This window comes from Falco biarmicus, chromosome 6 (genome assembly GCF_023638135.1).
Source record: "Falco biarmicus isolate bFalBia1 chromosome 6, bFalBia1.pri, whole genome shotgun sequence".
In the NCBI taxonomy this organism is placed as follows: domain Eukaryota; kingdom Metazoa; phylum Chordata; class Aves; order Falconiformes; family Falconidae; genus Falco; species Falco biarmicus.
This window is the reverse complement of record NC_079293.1, coordinates 27,788,163-27,807,148: the sequence shown is the minus strand read 5'-3', so window position 1 is coordinate 27,807,148 and position 18,986 is coordinate 27,788,163. Positions and strand designations below refer to the sequence as shown.

The window sequence follows — 18,986 nt, the reverse complement described above, 5'->3', positions numbered from 1 at the left end:
ACGTACCTTATCTGACTTGCATTGATATAGCTAAAACTTGGTTGGTTAATGTATTTTTGCTAGCTCCTGAGTGCTTTGAAGGGGAGAATTTGCTTGAAGTTGTTTAGACCAAATAAAGATCTAAGCCGTTTATCAGTTTATTAATGAGACATAATCAACCACCAGTCAGCAAAATACACATTTAGAATAAATATCAGTACTAGAGCAGATAGTGTTGTGCACATTTAGTGTTCTGGTTTAAAAAACATTTCTAAACACTCTTCTGTAACTGATCCCAAGGAGTTTAAAAAGTGCACATGTATGCACACAGTTACATGCAAGCTGTGCCTCCGCTCCTAAGGACACGGGGAATACAAACCCACACCTCCTGGAAGCGTGGCCCCCTGCTTGTGTGCACTGCCTGTGGGGGCCCTGTCTCTGTGTCAGCCCCCTGACTCACGTGCCAGTTAGGAAAGCGTGCCATGATTCGGGTGCGTGCGGCAGATAGGCATGAGGTGCTGCTCCCCGTGCTGTGCTGGCAGTCCCCTCACTGGGTGCAGGCTACTCGGCGTCTCCAGGGAGGACGCTCTGGCTTGGTGGAGACGGAGGTCGTGATGCTGGTGGGGCAACTTCAGGCAGTGTCAAACCAACTTTTGATGACTAGTGTTTTGCTCCAGGATGTCTTCCTGATTTGTTACAAATTGTCTTAATGTTTTTGTACTTTCTGGGCTGACAGATTCTCTCTCTTAAAGGTCTCAAAAGCGTCTTTGAAATTCTGTGGTTACTGTTCAGTCTGGCCAGTGTTGCTTTTCTCTTCAAGGTGGTCTGGTTTTGGCAAATGTCCTCAGATAGGTTTGTGTATTATACGTGCATGCACCTGCACCCTACTTAGCCCCGTGTTCTCATCTTAAAGGCCATTGTTTGGGAAGGGGAGGGGGTTGTGCTGGTATCCTGTGCTGAAGACCTCATAAGATAAAAGGTGCCACATCTATTTGACTGGAGTAAACTTACTTAGCAAAATAGGCTTTTGATCTTTCCCTATTCAGATCCTGTGTTTTTGCTTTCTGCTCTTTAACATGTATCGTTTGGTCTCAGCAGTCTTTTCTACATATGGAAGTTGTAGTGAAGTAGTTACTTTACTAGTGGATGTTTCAGCCCTCTGTATCATTGGCTTGTCGGCTTTGAATAGTAGATGTGCATTCTTTGTCTGTTACTTGCTATGTGTTTATACAACCTTTTGCATATTGGTGTCTCTGACCTCTTTTAGTTAAAACTCATTTTTGTACGTTAGCCTTAGATTTGTGTTCATGCATGCTTGTGCTGTTTACTTTTGCTTCATGTTAGTGTCTATCTGTTCCCATATTTCCTATTGCTTTTTGGTTTTCAGATCATTAAAGAACTCTTGATGAAGTCGTATCAGGACCTTACCATGTTTCCATTCATTCTTCCACATCATGATGGTTTGTCATTGTGTCATTTAATGTTGTCTTCTAGCAACTACCTTTCTTGGATTCCTTTTTCCTTTCTTCCTTCTAGAATTCCTTATTGTAGGACCTTGCCTAATAATTCAGAGTCTCATTTTTTAAATGGCATCATAGTTCAGTGTTCTCCTTATTTAGTATTCTCACCTCCCTAGAGTCATTAATTATAATTTCATCATCATGCTCACCTAATTGCCCTACACAGACACATTTTCAACTGTAGTCTCTTCATTGCTCAAAATTGAAGGTAGTTGTTACTTCTCCCCTTCTATAAGCTGCTTTTATTTTATGAAACATACGTATCTGACTCATTGCTAGAGTTCACGGTGTGATCTGTGCCTTCCGGTGTAGCTTTTCAAACATGTTCTTGCATGGCTCAAGATCCTTTATTAACACCAACACCTGTCTGGGGATGCTTGTGTATTATTTATTATAAATAACTAGCATATGTGATGGCACTGAGCAGAGGTTACCGCTGAGGGGTTATCTCCGGAGTGTGAGTAGCTTGAAGTATTTCATGTAAGTCGTACTGGCAACATTACTAAATAATAATAAACTGTGATTGCATTGCAAATGATGTGTTGAAGATGAAACTGTTAAAAGTAAAAATGGTAACAGGGAAGATTGGAGATTCGTCTCATGTTATTTATCTTGAATTGTCTTTGACTTGCTAGAGTGTGCTATGAGCGAGCCACCTTCAGCCCAACGATCCAGACCTTCATCCTTTCTGCCATCTGGCATGGGGTTTACCCAGGATATTATTTAACGTTTTTAACAGGAGTACTAATGACACTAGCAGCACGAGCTGTAAGTACCAACCAACTATCTTCAAGTTTTGTAAAAGAAATTTGATCATGTTCTGTAGTCCAAAGGTGCACTTCAGAGTTGATACATGGTCTGTCTGGTAGTGGTGTTTACTTTTCAGTTATTAATCATTCCCATTGCTCTCATTACAAGGAGGGGTTGATCTGTGGAAAGCAAGACTGTACCCAGCCTATAACATCATTGCAGCACATCTTTTGTGGAAGCTCTTCCTCTGTATTAACTGATCATGTATTACTATGCCATGCTGAACAGGATGATGTTATCTAAGATCAGAAAGTTTCTTCAAAACGATGATGAAAAACCACTGATGATGAGTAGCTTAAAATTTGGGGATCAGTGCTATATGTTTAGAGTCTGTCCCCTCCCTCATTTCTGTCTGGTACTATTGTAAAGATGGCGACTGAAGAATGCTCCCCAGCAGCCAGCAGATAAAAATCTCTAGTGCAGTTGCTATTCAAAATTGGCCAGCCAGCAGTGCTGTCACATTAATAAGCTTTTGCAGCTGCTGTTCAGAACCATATGGAACCAGAAAATCTGCCAAGAAATCTCTCGCAGTTCTGTTTCAGAAAGCTGCGTAAGAACAGAGGCAGGTTTATCAGTTACTCAATGGGAAAGAGGAACGAGCAAATCACTTGTCGGCTCGGAGCAGCATAACAGACCAGTTCACTGCTGAAAGAAACAGAATGAGAAGTGAAGCAGACTGCTCTTTGTTGCTATAATAGCATGGGGAAGGTGGTACTTCAGATTTAGATTATTACTAATGGTGATAAAACAGATGCTCCTCCTCTTCCTTCACAAAGATGTGGGAATAGTCCTTGTTTGACAGAATTGGCTCCTTTCTTTACAATAGGTATAGATGCCTTCTCCTTCCCAGACTCTATCACAGTGAACTTTTTATGTTTTATCAGCCAGGGGCTGGTACAAAAGCCAAGGTTCAGGGACAGTTCACAGGTAAAAGTTGTTGTGTTCCCGTAGTAAGGTGAGTCCAGTGAATCGGAGTGCTCACTGCACTGCGTCCTGGCCTTCGCTAGTAAGCTGCGCTGTATTCACATTTTATATGTAGCATTCAATAGGCTATTAGATAAAAGTATTTTGAGTTTCTGTAGTAACACGTAGTTCATATTAACTGGTAAGATATGTTAGACATACTTCATATTTATTATTATACTTTACTAGCCTTTAACTGCAAAGTTTGGTACCTCTGATCCACACTTTCTTCTCCTGTCACGCCTAAACATGTATGCAACTCGTTTTACTCTCTTTAATCTTTACATATCTCATAATCATGTGTTTACTAGGAGCAAATACAGCTTTATCCTAAAAGTTGTCCTTCGAGTCCTAAAATACTAGATAACTCTACAAGAAATTCCGTGAAATTTCATCCAAGTTTTAAAGAACTTATGAACAAGTCATTGTTGGTGACTATAAGAGAAAACTAGGGGATGATGGCAGGATGAAGGGTGTGTGGCTAGAATTACTTGTTAGCTTAACTAAACAAAGGCTGAGTGGGAATGTGTTATCTACAGGGGAATTTGGGTAAGAAGGAGAAAGAACGGTAAAGAAGGCTTTTAATGTAAGGGATGAAATTAGCCTTGGATATGTTCTTTAGAACCAGGAGTTCTAAAGTTTCTAAAGAAACTAAATTTTGAGGAAGCTGAACTGTACCTTGGTGTGCAGCTTTTCAGAGAGGACTACCTCAGTGCAGATGTCTGGAAATTGACTTCGATAGCAAGCCACACAAAGGCTGAATTGAGCCATCTTGGCTTGTCAGCAAATAAGAGAGTGAGGAAGAATGACAGTTCAGTCAATGGAAGGGCAGAGATCCATGGGTGTCTTTTCCATTTTAGAATTAAATAAAACTGAACCCAAACCTGTGTGGGTTTCGGCTTTTTTTTTTAAATACCTTTGGTATTCCATTGCTTGAACAGAATTTCACAAACAAAAGAAAACAGCATAGAAAATTGAGTCATTTTATAGTATTCCCACTTGATACTGGTTGTTACTAAGACTCCTGAAATATATCATTAGAACTGATACTTTGTGTATTCTGATTTATATTCTACTTGTCCTAAAATATACCTTATTAGCAAGCATATGAATATAGCTTACCGTATAGTAGCTTTCGACAGAAGCATTCTGGCTTTCATTTACTCCAACACTATATTTAAAGAACGGCTTGATAGAATAAAATGTCTGCCTCACTCAGACTCGCAGTCCAAAGCTGCGTGGGATTTAGTGGGGGACTTATTTAGTTAAATTCTGCTTAAATTCGTAAATACTTAAAATTCCTGTGCTGGATGAAGCACATGATCCTAAAAGGCAGGGAGTTTTGACTGACTGCTGTTGAAGTTGATGGGCATTTTGAGTAGTTCAAAGATAACTTGACCAAACTGCAGCATGTAAATTCACCCTGTGAATTTTGTGGAACTACAGCAAGCTCACTGTACAGTAAGATAGCTCTCAAAGTTTATTCCTAAGATAACTTACTATTATCTACTTTTTCAGATAAGAAACAATATCAGACACTATTTTGTTGAATCTCCTGCTGTTAAACTATGTTATGATATTATAACATGGATGGCAACTCAAGTGGCAATAAGTTACACAGTCGTACCGTTTGTACTGCTCTCTGTAAAACCCTCTTTCACCTTTTACAGGTAAGCACATTCTGCCTGTTTCCTTTTTCTTATCTTTACCTCGGAATAGAAATATTCTGTGGCATAAGATTTCTGAAGCTATTTTACTGATAACTACAAGATTGATTTATTAGCTGAGCAAACTGTATTTCTCTTCTAGGGCTTGAACATAGTCTGTGTTGTGTAGGAGAAACCATAAAATGCTGTCATTTTCCTGTCATAATAGACTTTTATTCCCTGGGCAGGGAAAAAACCCAACCAACCAAAACCAAAAGCAAGAGGGTACCTTTGAGATTACTATATGCACTTGAACTCTTCTATAGCAAGACTAGATAATGACCTCCCAAAAGTACCTTGTGGAAAAAAATGTGAAAGCAGACTTCTATTCACTTTACATCTCTGTTACAAAATTTAAGTACTGTGAGGGAAGACTTCATTTCTGATTTCCCCCTTATTGCTTTTTTTTAAAGGAAATATTAATGTTATCTTGTCTTACCTGCGAAGTATGCAAGTACGTTTTGACAGTTTATTCTTTAAGCATCCTGTAAGAGTGGTCAGAGTCTTACTTACTTTTTTGTTTGTTGTTTTTTTAGCTCCTGCTATTTCTGTCTCCATATTGCTAGCATCCTGGTGTTGTTGGTATTTCCATTGAAAAGAACTCAAAAAGGAAGTAAAACACATGAAAGCGTCCAGCCTGTGTGGTCCAAAAAACTAGAAGAAGAAAATCTTTTGCAAAAGAACAATTATTCCACAACAAATAATAGTTTCAGTCAGAAGCAAGAAATAACCTGCAGATATCAAGCATTAAAACAGTGATTGAGGAAATACTATGATGAATATATTTTGTATGTTTTCAGAAACCCATTTTTAGCACCTTTTAAAGGGGTTTGTATTTGTTTGCAAAGATGTTTAGTAAGAAAAGAATGCATTTACCTAGGAAAATCACATACAATAGCAAGACTGGAAACAAAACAAAATAACCCCTCCCATGCCATGTCCCTGTGGGTCACGCCTTATATGAAGATATTACCATTATTTCAATGGGCACTCAGGACTTGCAGCGTATGTCCATAGGGTCATATGTGTGCCCTTTGCTGAATGTACGTTGTGTATCCCAAGGCACTGATGGGATGGAATAAAATTGTGTCAATCTAGGATTAACAAATGGAAGTTTTCCAAATGAATGACTTGCCTTAAACCCTCTATTTACTGAAATATTGTTTCTAAGTGGGTATTTTCAAGTTTGATTTTTATGTGGAAAGCATATTTCAAATATATAATACTATATGCTATAAAGAAGATAAAACCAGAAAATGCAAAGTGATTAGAAGGTTTTTGAATCTGTAAAAGGGAATTGCAATAAGCATCTCAGTATTTGGAGGGTTTTCTTAAAGTACTCAAACTATTACAGTACAGTACAGAACTGTAAACTTTACTGATGCCAAATTATAGTTAGGTTTCTTTTGATAAAGAGTATAATTACACATAGCCCTTCTGAATGCATTAAAAAAAAAACATGAAACACCTGAAGGTTCACCTTTTCCAGGGCTTGAAAGCTCTAATCTAGGTTTAAAGTAAAAGAAAGTACTTAAAACCAATAAAACACTGCCAAGTAGTCTTTGCAGCTAGAGAAGGAAAGGCAGCCAGAAGACACAGAGGACAATGTGCAAGCACCAGGATTTCCACAAAAGTGCATTTTCCGCTTAAATACCAGAAATACTTGTTTTAGAATAAAACTTTTACAAAAAAATATTTTTAGTAATTTAAAGGTATTTTGAATTTTCAGGCATACACTAGTTAGTTGATGATGCTTTCAGTATCAAATAGTAAAACTACCTTGAGCTGTAGTGCATAGGTAGTCAAACATGAAATTACTATCGTAACCGATTTCCATATGCTTGATAATTGATGGCCCTTTATCCAAAGAAGTATATGAATTTGAGGTAAACCTTTTTAATGAGAATTTTACGTGCAAAGTTCACATTGTATTTGTGGGCAACATAATGAAAGAAATCCTTCAGAGTATCTGACTTACTGAGTTACGGAAGTGTGTCAAGGGAATAATGCAGTGGTTTTATCTATTTCAGTTCATTTATTGTGATGATGGTTCCTGCTAGAGTACTGCTATTAAAGGGCTACATTTTAATTGCTTATATTCTGTATTTTCATATAATTTTTAAGTAAACACGAACTGTTTATCCACATGGGGTTTTTTTTAGCTTTAAAACTGACACAAAATACTACTGGAGAAAAATAATGCAGCCTGTTGATTAATAACCTACAAATTAATGAGAAAAATTTGGTCGTAATATTTTGAACCTTAGGTTTTTCATCAAATATCTGGCACTAGTGGGGTGAAAATTCTTGGTACTGGAAGTGCAGTGATGGGCCTCAGCTTTGAGAATACTACCATACAAAAATAATCACAGCACTTCTGGCTTACTTCCTAGAGAACCAGCTCCCAAGTCAGGTCAGGTTGTTTCCTTGCTGTGATGGTTCTGTGTCTGGCCTTTGGCTCCTTGCCAAAAGATAACTCCAGGAAGATAACATACCTTTTCCATGTATGTAGGTTAGCACTAATTAACCTGCACAGTTAGAGGGAACTAAATGTGAAATTAGTGGATGAGTCTGTTAGGTGAGCAGGATGTTTGTTGTTTCAGTGGCAGCTGTATTATCTTTAAGATAAAATAATCTGTGTTCCAAATATGTGCTTTGATTACCCAAGTAGACTTCCCCTTACCTGGGGTCATGGTTGTCATATGCTTCTTTGAAACGGCATTGTGTCTTTTCTCTGTTGTTTATAAGGGCACACTAATTTCTTTATGTTTAATTATCCTTATTAGATACAGAATCAGGAAAGATTTTTTTCAATTTCCTATTTTCAAAGGAATATTTACATGAAATAAATTAGAATTGCATATTTCTGGGTGGGTAAGTAGGACTAGGGTCGATTCTTTCAGAATTTGTTGCTGTTCAACTGAAATTCATCTTGATGGTGCAGTCTATCCAAACAAGCACTTTTGAATGCCAGAACAAGATCTAATGTGCCATTTTTCCCATTAGTGTTCTGGCACTCTTGTTTTGGCATGTGTGTCCATATGTGCGATAAGAGGCTTACTAATTCTTCATTATGAAGTATGAAAACAGTTACAAGCACTCCCAGAAAATAAGCAGGTTTAGGATAGTGAAGACTGGTACTTGAAGGTGGGTGAATTCACAGGTACAGTTTTGTTCAGAACTTTTGTATATGGGGCAGCTAGAACGGCTAAGAAAATATTGACATGCTTTAGTCGGGCACAAGTGGCAAGGTAAGGGTTTCAGGACTGGACATGACTGGTGTCTGTGTGCAATACAGTTACTTTTTTCTTCATGATTTGAACCCCTTAAATAATTGCAACAAGAAAATTATTACAATTTATTAGTTCTGCACAGAATTTATTTGTAAGTTTAGTCTTAGAATTTAACCCTTAAAATGTTATTTCTGTGTATGAAACTACTTTGAACCAAAATCTGCTCTTCATGCAAATGAATTCTCTGAGGGACTATGGAAAGAGGTGTTTTGTTTTAAAGGCAGCGCTCTGATTTTAGTCGAACTGGGATTTTGTTCTTGTTTTCCTTCTGTTTTACTAGTTTTCTGCCTTGCTATCACACTGGATCTTTTTTATCCATTCAGTCAGAAAGTCAAGAGCAGCCAGCCTCGATGCTTTAGATAATGTGTAGGTTTTGCACACATCATTTTATATTACTGAATTTGAAAGGATGGTGGTGATGTACTGTTGTTCTTGCGGAGAAAAGCAGTAGAAAGTAAATTCCTATAAATGTTTTGGGCATGAAGGAAACATGGTTTTAAGTATTCTTTCACTTACTAATTAATGTATATCCAAAAGGTAAAAGTGTTCTCTATGTTGCAGATCAGCACACTATGAAAAGTAAATACAACATATCGTTAATGATTTTATGGTGCTTTGCGGATATTTGCCTATTGTGAACAATTTGTTCAGGCACTTAAGGAGTTAATGTTAGTTCGTAAATGTAGTCACCCTGATAGTAACTATTTGCTTGCTTAACCTTTTTTAACCTTTATGATTCTGTATTAATGAAAGAGATCTATATTATGTATTTAAATAATACTTTCAGTGGTGCCTACTACTGTTGTAATCGGGAAGGCTTTGTTAGCTTTACAGTTACAGATATGCCCTTCTTATTTGGGGAAACTTACTCTCCTACGACCATTCCTTAAGTTGACATGTCGACAAGATTTCAGTAATAGGTGACATTTTAAAACACATTACCATGCAAAAATATTGGCATGCATTTCCATATGCTCTTGATAACAAATCATACTTCAGTGACAACACTTTACAAAGAGATCTTTGTTTATTTCCCTGCTCTACACTGACCCATGGTATAAGTTTTACCAGTATAGTATTTTATTTATTATAAAAATTTTACACTTAAATAGCTTGTTCTGTTTCTCCTGTGGGAATAAGTAATATTCATATAAATGCTATGTTTGTATGACAGGATGCACGCTCGGTGGTTGTGCCTCTTTTAATGGTGTTGATTTGGTTAGTGGTAAAATATCCTCTGATGCAGAGGAAATGTTATGAGATCCTCACCTCCTGTCAAATTCATATAAAAAGTAATTTTAACAGAGTCTGGATTTTTCTCTCAGAAGCTTTGCTAACAAATTGTTGACAATTTGCTTAAATACATGGTCAAATGTGTCCTCATGTTTGCCTGCAAATGTGTCACTATTGCTTATGTGTTAACTTTCACGTGCTCAACTTTGTAAGTTGGCCTTGAATGATAAAGAAATTTAAAAGCACAAGTTACAGTAATTTAGGCTTTCATTTCCTCTATCCTTAAGTCTTTTCACTTTGTAATTCTCATTGAATTCTGAAATCAGATTTGATAGTATTTTGTTTTCAATGAAAATTTGGAAGTATTGCCATTTATGCTGAAAAGCGATCAGTGTTAGGAAAAACAGATATGGAAATAAAGATTTTAATATGATGTAGACTCTACATATAAAAATACATATACGTTGGTTCTGTACTGTTTCATCATAGCATTTCACTACATGATTAGCCTTTATGTATTTATTTAGGTCTAGTAATACTCTGCACAGCACGTGGGAGTATTTTCAGATTTCCAAATCAGTTGGCTCTAAGTATTTAAGTATTTAAATGCTATGCTGAATAAGTATCTAAGCAGAAACTGTAGTGAATTGGGCTTATATCCAGACAGATCTGGTAATCTAATGAGAGTAAGCTAGATTGCACTGTCAGTCTTGATCTTCTTCATAGTCAGGACGGAAAAGCTGGCTGTGAAGAAGCCATGGTAAGAAGGTGTTCTGTCAGTGGCCGGGAGGTTTTGCCACAGAGTTCCTGGGGGAGCTTAACCCTCCATGCAGAGCTTGACAGAGGATCTACTTGCTTGTGACCCAGGCCACAGCTGTTCTGTGCTACATCTACCTGCATTTTTGATGTGTTTGCTCTCTTAACCTAGACATTTTACAAACACCATGAAATCCAGGCATCCGCGAAGTCACCCTGCAAGGTTAGAACTGTGAATATTGCAACAGTTGCTTATTATGGTGAAAACTAAATGGAAAAGAAAAAGATTAATTCCTTAAAAACTTGTTTTGAGCTGAGCTTTTTGTATGTTTTTTACAAAACCTAACCACAAACTGTATCTATTTTCATCCAATTACATGTTTAAAGCATAATTTTGCTCACTTTACGTATACAAATGTGCAAAAGCAAATTGTGCCACTTCATCATCTGTGCATTAGCTGTGTGTCCAGTGACTGACTTAGGCCTGGGTTTGGTTTTAGATGTTTTAGGTTTTCTAAAAGCCATGTGCATATCCATATAAACATTGTGGAAGCGTTATGAATTGACAAACTGTAGTTAAATATAGTGTGCATAAATATACTTCAAATAGGCCATATCAATGTTGGCGTGAGGCTGGTGTTGAGCCCTCCAGTTGTATACTACGTCTGCTGAAGACTGCTGGGGCTCCATTCTCAGGATGCTAAGCTTCCTGCTGCCTCAAGTGAAAACAGAATCTGTTGGTTATACTTTTAAGTGGAAAGTGAAGGGCTTCTTTTACTCTGTTGCAAAACCAACCCTTGCAGGATATTCTGCTGCAGGCTACAAATACAAAATTTTACTTCAGATACATGATTGAAATCTAGTTAGGGTCACTTTTGGAGGAAACTTTGTATTGATAGTGACTCAGTCTAGCACCTTATTCCAAACAAACCTCTTGGCAAAAGAGAGATCTCTGCACAATCTCTTCCCTTCCTTTTGTTCTCTGAGGGAGAAATACCCCAAGCTGGATTTTCGTTTAGGTTTCACTACAATATGTCATATGAACAGATAGGTGTGGTCCATGCTCTAGTCAGATGAGGCTTCCAGGCTGTGAGGATGTTATCTGAAACAAAAAATAGAGAAACAGGGTGCCTAGAGACCGGTAATCAGCATAGTGCAACACTACGTGTTAAAGGTGCAACAATCTTTTGTCACGATAAGTTAAGGAGTATTTGCCTATGCATACTTTGCCTTTCTATGTGTTTATCAGTTCTCTTTACATCTTTTCTTTGTACCTTCTTTTGTCCAGTGGTGTTGACTATTTCTATGAAGAATCTTCTGATGTGTCTTACTGTGACAAAGGTGTCAAAATGATACGTTAGTAATTAGGTAGTTACTCTTAAATCCCAGACCTCAGATGTGTTCTAGATCAGATAGAAGAGAACATTCAAAATTTATTGAATGAATAATAGTTTAAGATGGGTGATATAGCATTATTCAAAGATGTTGTAATAAGTTACTCAATTTAAGAATTTAAAATATGGAACTTTGTTCTTTCCTGCCTTGGTTACACATTCAAGGGAGTAGTTTTACCTCAATGCAGTAGTTACACCTCCAACTACCCATATGTTAAGGCGAGAAAGCACCCCTAAAAGTGGATAGCTACAGTATTCCTAAATTTGCCTTTCCAGGTTCAGATTATAATGCATTGTCAGTGAATTTCATTTTTATTATTCCAAAATATATATTTTTTAAAAAGTGTTATTTTTCAACAGATCCATAAACTAAGTGTTGGTGTATGGTAAAATTAAAATACCACTGTTAGTTACACTGTGTTTGTGATATTTTAATAATTACTTATTTCTAATTTGTCTCAGCAGTGCTGCAGAAGCAGCATGCTGTTATGTTTTAAAGGTGTTTTTAACTTGCCTATAAATGTTTTTTTTCTAATTTGTGTCTTTAAATCTGATTAAACTGTAGTTTAAAAAAAGTGAACTTGTTTTTCTAAAGTCTTTATGGTGTCTATCTTTAATGAGTGCTGAAGAACAATATTTTAATGCAGTTTCTCCTTTGAGAAAACTAAATATTACAATGTGTGCATTTACACTGTTTTTTGGAGTGTTCTGCTTCAGAATTGCTTTTATATCTTTTGTTTTATAGAGCTTATATACAAATATATGTATATAATTGTTTTCCAATAGAGCTGGTAAACAGAACTTCATGTCTAGCCTTTTGTTACCTGGGAAGGGTACTTACACAACTTTAAACCCTCCATCTCAAAGCATATTGCTGCCTCACTTGCACTCCTGAAGGGAATTTTAGCTTAAGAAATGGAAACCTCCTAACTAACAAACAAAAATCAATGTTTTGAACAAGTTGCTGCTGTAACTGATGCTTCCAAAGAAGCAGGACTAAATGTGTACCATACACATGCAGGTTGGTTTTTTGTTTGTTGTTTTGTTTTTTGCTTTTTGAAACTTGACTACTGAGACTCCACTATGACAGTTCCTGTTGGCTGGTGACTGTACGTTAAGAGTCCTTACCTACAGTCTCTTTACCATGTGTGTTTAGCTTGTTAAAGAGAAGGGATATGACATGTCACTACTAAACAAGGGCTGTTTACATCACTTCCTGTGTTACACTGAATAATTTTTTCTTCTTTTGATCTGGTATTAATTCTGCTTCAGTACAAACCTTGTGAAAACATCTTCATTTCTGCAAGTAGTCCCACCTTAGTGGACTGGAATGTGTATGTTGGTCTCTTGAAAGGCCTTGCTGTAGTAATGATTTGTAAGCCTTGTGCATTTAGAATTCTTTTTTAGAAAGCTGTATTGTGAGATAAAAATACATGCCATTTCAACACAAAGGACTACAGATATAATTTTGGAAGTTCTTGTGATACTTGTCATTTCAATCAGAAGTTAGAAACTGCCATGGAAATTGCCTTCTCCAATACACATTCACAATGGAGTTGGTCAGGAGCACAAGAAGTATCTTCATGAACTAAGCTTTTATTACTGCATTTGGTGAAAAACTCATTTGAACAGATTAAGGTAAACCACAGATTTCTGCTGCTACTTCAGGATGCTAAGACTTGGTGGAGAATCTGATTATTCTTATGATGGAAATTTTTAACTCTGCTCTTTTAAGGTACTGAACAGAAAGAATCCTGATTAAGAACATCCCAGAACCAGCGGATATTTTCCTGTGCCTATAATTAACTTAATTCCATCTGAGTAACCTCCTGATAACATGCAGGATGTTTCAGCACAGAATACAGAAGTAGTTCTAGGGAAATGTCTTCAGCCTACTTACTGGATTAGAGTTGGAGACTTGTATGTTCAGCCAGATTTGCCAGTACATCTTACAGATCTTCTAGGATGGTTATATATAGTAGCAAAAGAGTTATTTCTCTGCAGGTTACTCATTATCTTTCCAAACTAAATAAATTATGACAGTAAGAGGACTCTTTACACTTTTATTCTAGTTATTCTGCTGTCATAAGAAAAACATTTACATACAAATCAAACATGAGCTATAAAACAAAACACTGCTGTATTAGTGTGTTTTGTTTTATATTAAGTGTGTAAAGCAATGTCTTTCCCAGTGATTTCCTGATGGGGTACCTAAATTACCTGATTGAAAAATAACAACTTATTTAATGGGGGAAGAATTCCATGCCAGCTTTCCTTTTTGAAATACGGTGGTCTTTGTGTCAAATCCTCCTGGTTTGCCCTCCATTGCCTACTTTACCATCTGGGTTGTTACACAATGATTAACATGGCTGTCCATGTATTAGACTCCATAACAGCCTCTTCTTATATTAATGCTTTTGTCAGACAGCAAAAATATGCTTGTTACATGGTCATGATTTTGATCAATTTAAGTTGAAGAAATGGGAGGAAGGAAAGAAAACAGTTTTAAGTATTATAGTAATTAGAATAATAAGCTTATTAATAAATGAAAGCACAGCAATATTTTTTATTTATATTGGGTAGATATTGAAATCTGAAATAGTGGGGCTGTTTTGTGCCTGAGGCAAGTTTATTTAATCTGTCTGTTAAAATTTTCAGTTTAAAAATCAGAAGATGAAAAATTGTATATGTATTATGAGGGAGGCTAAACAAAAAGATTAAGAATTACTTGGAAAATGCATTTAATGTTTTTTTGGGTTAGGTGTTTTGTTGTGGTGTTTTTATTTTGGGTTTTTGGTTTGGTGGGGGTTTTTTTGTGAGTGTTGCTAAGCTTTATCCATGATTTTTGGAGTACTGAATATCAGCTAATCCTGGAAACAGGTTCCAGGCACTTGAAGAACAAGAAGGTGATTGGAAAGAGTCAGCATGGATTCACCATGAGGAAGTTATACTTGACCAACTCAGTACATTTCTGTGATGAAACAACTGTCTTGGTAGACAAGGGGGGAGAGCAGTGAGTATTGTGTACCTGGACTTCATTAAGGCTTTTGACACTGCCACCTGTAAGATCCTCATTGAGAACCTGTTGATGTATGGGCTGGATGAGCGGACAGCAAAGTGGATTGGAAACCGGCTGAATGGCCAGGCCCAGAGGGTGGTGATCAGTGGCACAAATGAGTTGGAGGCCAGTAACTAGCAGTGTATTCTGTGTTGTTACTGGATCCAGTCCTCTTCAGCATCTTCACTAATGGTCTGGATGATGAGGCTGGGCAAACACTCAGCGAGTTTGCTGGTGACACCAAACTGGGAGGTGTGGTTAATACACCAGAAGGTCATGAGGCTACCCAGAGGGCTGGAGAAATGGGCTGACACGAACCTCATGAAGTTCAACAAGGGGAAATGAAAAGTCCTGCAACTGGAGAGGGGTAATCTCATGCACCAGCATGTGCTGGTAGCCACCCAGCTGGAAAGCAGCTTTGCAAAGAAGGATGTTGGGGTCCTGGTGGTCACCATGCTGAACATAAGCCATCAGCATGCCCTTGCTGCAAAGAAGGGGCCTCCAAAGGCCTCTTCCAAACATAACCATTCTGTGAAATCCTATAGGAGATGTAATAGCTGGAAAGAGAAAATTGCTTGGAAGAAATTTTTTGTCAGATTATATGCTGTGCTGCAGCAGTTTACAAACATCAAAATCTATTACCTTTTAAAAAAGTATCATAAAAATCAAGTATTTCTATACACTGGAAGATTTCTACTCAGACCTCAGTGTCACTTAAACAATATTAATGATATGACAAAAGTTTTTGGGGACAACTGTTAATTATATGCCTTAACAACAAAAGGTATTTGATGAGAAATGGACTGCTTTGTGTGAAATCCTAACGCTATTAGATTCCAGTTTTGACTTTTCAGTGGGACCATATTTCATTGTCTATGTGAATTAATCACTGGAGGGAAAGCGTTCCTAGTGTAAGCGTGCGTAGGGTACAAATAGAAGAGTGCAAGAATATCAGGAGTTGGACTGATGTGTAGCAAAAGGGGAAGAAAGAGAAGAGCCATACAGAAAAGTCTGCCTTCTCTGCTTCTGTATGCCTAGTGTGTGTACAATTCCTTCATACGTAGGAGGGAAGGAGATACTGTGGTGTGAGAACACAGTTAACACCTGATGGGTGGAAATGCTGTAATACTGGAATAAGGATTTGGCTGATGAGATCATTAATTGAGGGATTAGTACGCATTTTCATGTAAACTTTAAAAAAGTAATATTTGAAAATCCATAAAATCTTAAGAGACTAAAATAAGTAGTTTTATCAGACTAACTTCTTTTATGCACATAAGATTACATGAATGCTTGAAACATTAGGACCACTCATCCTTGTGCATTGGCCTTTATGCATACATTCAGGTGGTACAGAGTGAGCACTTTTCAGCCTGAGGGTTCATTCGTCCTCCATCTGTTCACATTGGACTTCTATTATGTAAGTAAGAAGAATGTGCTTTATCTCCTTCATTTGTCCCAGTTTTTCAGCTGAATCTGTGTTTCAGTGCAAGATCTAAGTGGATTTAGCTTTTGGTTTTCATAGCTTGCTCTTTTGCTTTGTATTAATGACTTCTGTCTTTAGTCTATCTGGGTGTGAAGAATTTCTTAGGAGAAATCAGGCTTAAAGTGGGCAAAAGCATTTGCAGTGTGCTTTCTGCTTTTAAGTATTTGGGAATATACAGGAAGCACTGTCAGATGTTTCTTTCAGAGGCTCACAGTCATGGCCCTCTAGAGAGATGGAAGATCTCAGTTTTGTAAAGATTTTAAATTAACGCTTTGACCCTTGGGAATCGGTAATGGTCGAAATAAGCAGGCAGATGGGGGCTATGCTCCTTTCCCCTTGCTGGTTTCTTGCCATCCTGGGTTTAAGCTAGGTTCAGTGATCTCTTTTGGAGACTTTATTGCTGCAGTCATTAGAGAGCATTATCTGTCATCCCGTTATCCAAATGAATTCTATTGTCATGGGTTTGGACTGTGCTGAAGATGGAAGTGACCTTTAGCAGTCACTGGATGCATTTTTATCACAGAAAGTGCAGATTGAAGAACCGCAAAACATGTTGGAATGGGCACTGTGATGCCCTGGCCACATACAGCCCAGCCCAGGCCATGAGGTGAATATTGAAACTAGCCGGGAAGCTGCCCGGGCAGCTGGGCTGCGGGAGAGGTCTGGGAGAAGCTGGTGGATCTCAAAGTTTGGGGTGAGGTGAGATTTATTTCTTTTATTTGTATCTTTTTTTTTTCCCCTTCCCCACCTTCACCACAGCCATCCTCACCTTCGGTTTGAGAACCAGCTTTCGTTGGCCCATCTGTCAGGCGGCAGCCGTTAACAAAACCTTATTTCTCCCCCGTTTTCTTTCAGAAAGCAGCCTGCGGGTCACTGCCAGGTGCTCTGCGGAGCGATACCGCCGCTGCGGGGAGGGGTGCCCGGCTCCGCGCAGCCCCCTCAGGCACCGCCCGCTCCCGCCCTTCCCGCCGCGGCGCGGATGACTCGCTGCCGCCAGGGCTCCCGGGCAGGGTTTTTTGTTTGGGTCCCCGTTATTAGCGGCTTCTATGCGGTTACTAGCGCGCCGGCCCCGCGGGGCTGTCCAACGCGAGGCTCTCGGTGCCTGCGCGGCGCCCCCCGGCCGGCCGCCCCCGCGCTGGGCGCTGAGCGGGTCCGGGCGATGGCCGCCCTCCCTCACGGCGCTGGGCGGGGCCGCCCCCCAGCCCACGTGACCGGCGCGGAGCGGGCGGAGGGAGGTAAGATGGCCGCTGCTGCCGGGGGAACGTGAGGAGCGCTCGGGGCCGCCGCCACCTTGTCAGCCTCCGGCTGGGCCCGGGGAGCCGCCCGCAGGGGCCGAGTCCGTCCGACCGCGGGGTGAGTGGCCACAGGAAGGCGGAGAACGGGGCGGCGCGGGCCGGGCGCGGAAGGACGGGGGAAGGGCACGGGGGAGGGGGCGCTCCCGGCTGCCAAACAAAGGGCGGCCGCGGGTCCCCCGCCGCTGCCGCCCGTCCCCCACCGCTGCCGCCCCCTCACGGTGGCGGGGCCCGGGGGCTGGAGGGGGCAACGGTGGGCTTGTGGGCACGGCCCCCTCCCGCCCGAGGCCGGGCTGGGCCGGAGGGCCGAGGGGCGGGAGCGACGGTGCCCGGGCCGCTCCACCCTGGCCGGCCCCGGGGCGGCGGCAGCGCCGTGTGCGACCGGCGGACGGGGCGCTGGGGGGCGGGGGCGGCTTCCCGGCGGTGAAACGGCCCGTGGGGTGCCGCGGGCACGGCCCGGTGCCGCTGTCAGCGCCGCCTCGTGCGCCGTTTTTTTCTCCCTTTGTTAATTTGGAAAGACGGGTACGAGCCCGACCCGTTAGCGAAGTTTGGCACCTGTTTCCGAGGTGAAGAATCACGGAACGATTGAGGCTGCGAGGGACCCCCGCAGGTCACCTGTCCTACCCCCTGCTGTGGCAGGGCCACGTCCAGCCAGCTTCTGTGTGTCTCCAGGGAGAGAGCCGCCACAGCCTCCCTGTGGGCAACCTGTGCCGGTGCTGGGTCACCCTCACCCTGACAAAGTGTCCCCTGGTGCCCGGACAGCTCCTCCTGCCATTCAGGAGCCCCTTGCCTCTGCTGCTGTCACTGGGCACCGCTGAAGAACTTGAGTAGCAAAACGTCTTCAGAATAGGGCTTTGCTACTTCTCACGTATGCTTAAAAAATTGGTTGGGAAATGAGATTTCCTATCTGTAACTTCTGACAGGAGAAATAATACAATAATTCTGGAAAAGTGTTTGAATTATGGGATTACCTGACAACCCATCGCACCCCCCCATCAAATAGTAAAGAAGTGGAAAGCTAAAAAGGAGGGGGTTTTAATCAGGTTATAATGTGTAAGGGAATATGTGTGTTTGTCTGCTGGATAGGCATTTATTCTCTGTTCTGCAGTGGTGGTTATTCAGAGTAACTTGGTTAATAAGAAACTCACATCTACTTGAAATCCTATGCAACTGCATCTTATAAAATGTGACCTTAAAAATTTAAAAATCTTATTAACAAAGATCTCCATTACACAACTGACTTTTTTCTTAGGTGAAATACTCTAAAAGTTAGCTTTTCTTTCAAAGGGTTTGTATCTGTGACTAACAAACAAAATCTGTGATTTTATGATCACAGAAACACGTTGGCTTTACAGTATTGTGTAAGATGATGTTGTAGACTTTCTTGCAATGCTTGTGTGTGTTTTATACAGGTTTTAACAGAATTGGTTTATATTGGTATAATTTCTTGGAAAACTTAATATTGGCATCTGTTTCTATTTACTTTCTTTTATTTG

At 39.9% G+C, this 18,986-nt stretch overlaps 2 protein-coding genes across 4 annotated transcripts in view; both read left to right on the top strand.

The window, feature by feature from the left end:
• Window positions 1-12,234, top strand: part of MBOAT2 (membrane bound O-acyltransferase domain containing 2) — a 100,622-nt gene extending 88,388 nt beyond the window's left edge. The window contains exons 11-13 of the mRNA XM_056343756.1: window positions 2,135-2,267; window positions 4,791-4,942; window positions 5,515-12,234. Of these exons, the coding sequence (XP_056199731.1) occupies window positions 2,135-2,267; window positions 4,791-4,942; window positions 5,515-5,737 (508 nt within the window). The 3' untranslated portion in view covers window positions 5,738-12,234. The remainder of the gene's footprint in view (window positions 1-2,134; window positions 2,268-4,790; window positions 4,943-5,514) is intronic.
• A 5,161-nt stretch (window positions 12,235-17,395) lies between these two features.
• Window positions 17,396-18,986, top strand: part of KIDINS220 (kinase D interacting substrate 220) — an 80,721-nt gene continuing 79,130 nt past the window's right edge. For all 3 annotated transcript variants that reach the window (XM_056343243.1, XM_056343242.1, XM_056343241.1), the window contains exon 1: window positions 17,396-17,551. The gene's annotated coding sequence lies outside the window, so the exon portion shown is untranslated. The remainder of the gene's footprint in view (window positions 17,552-18,986) is intronic.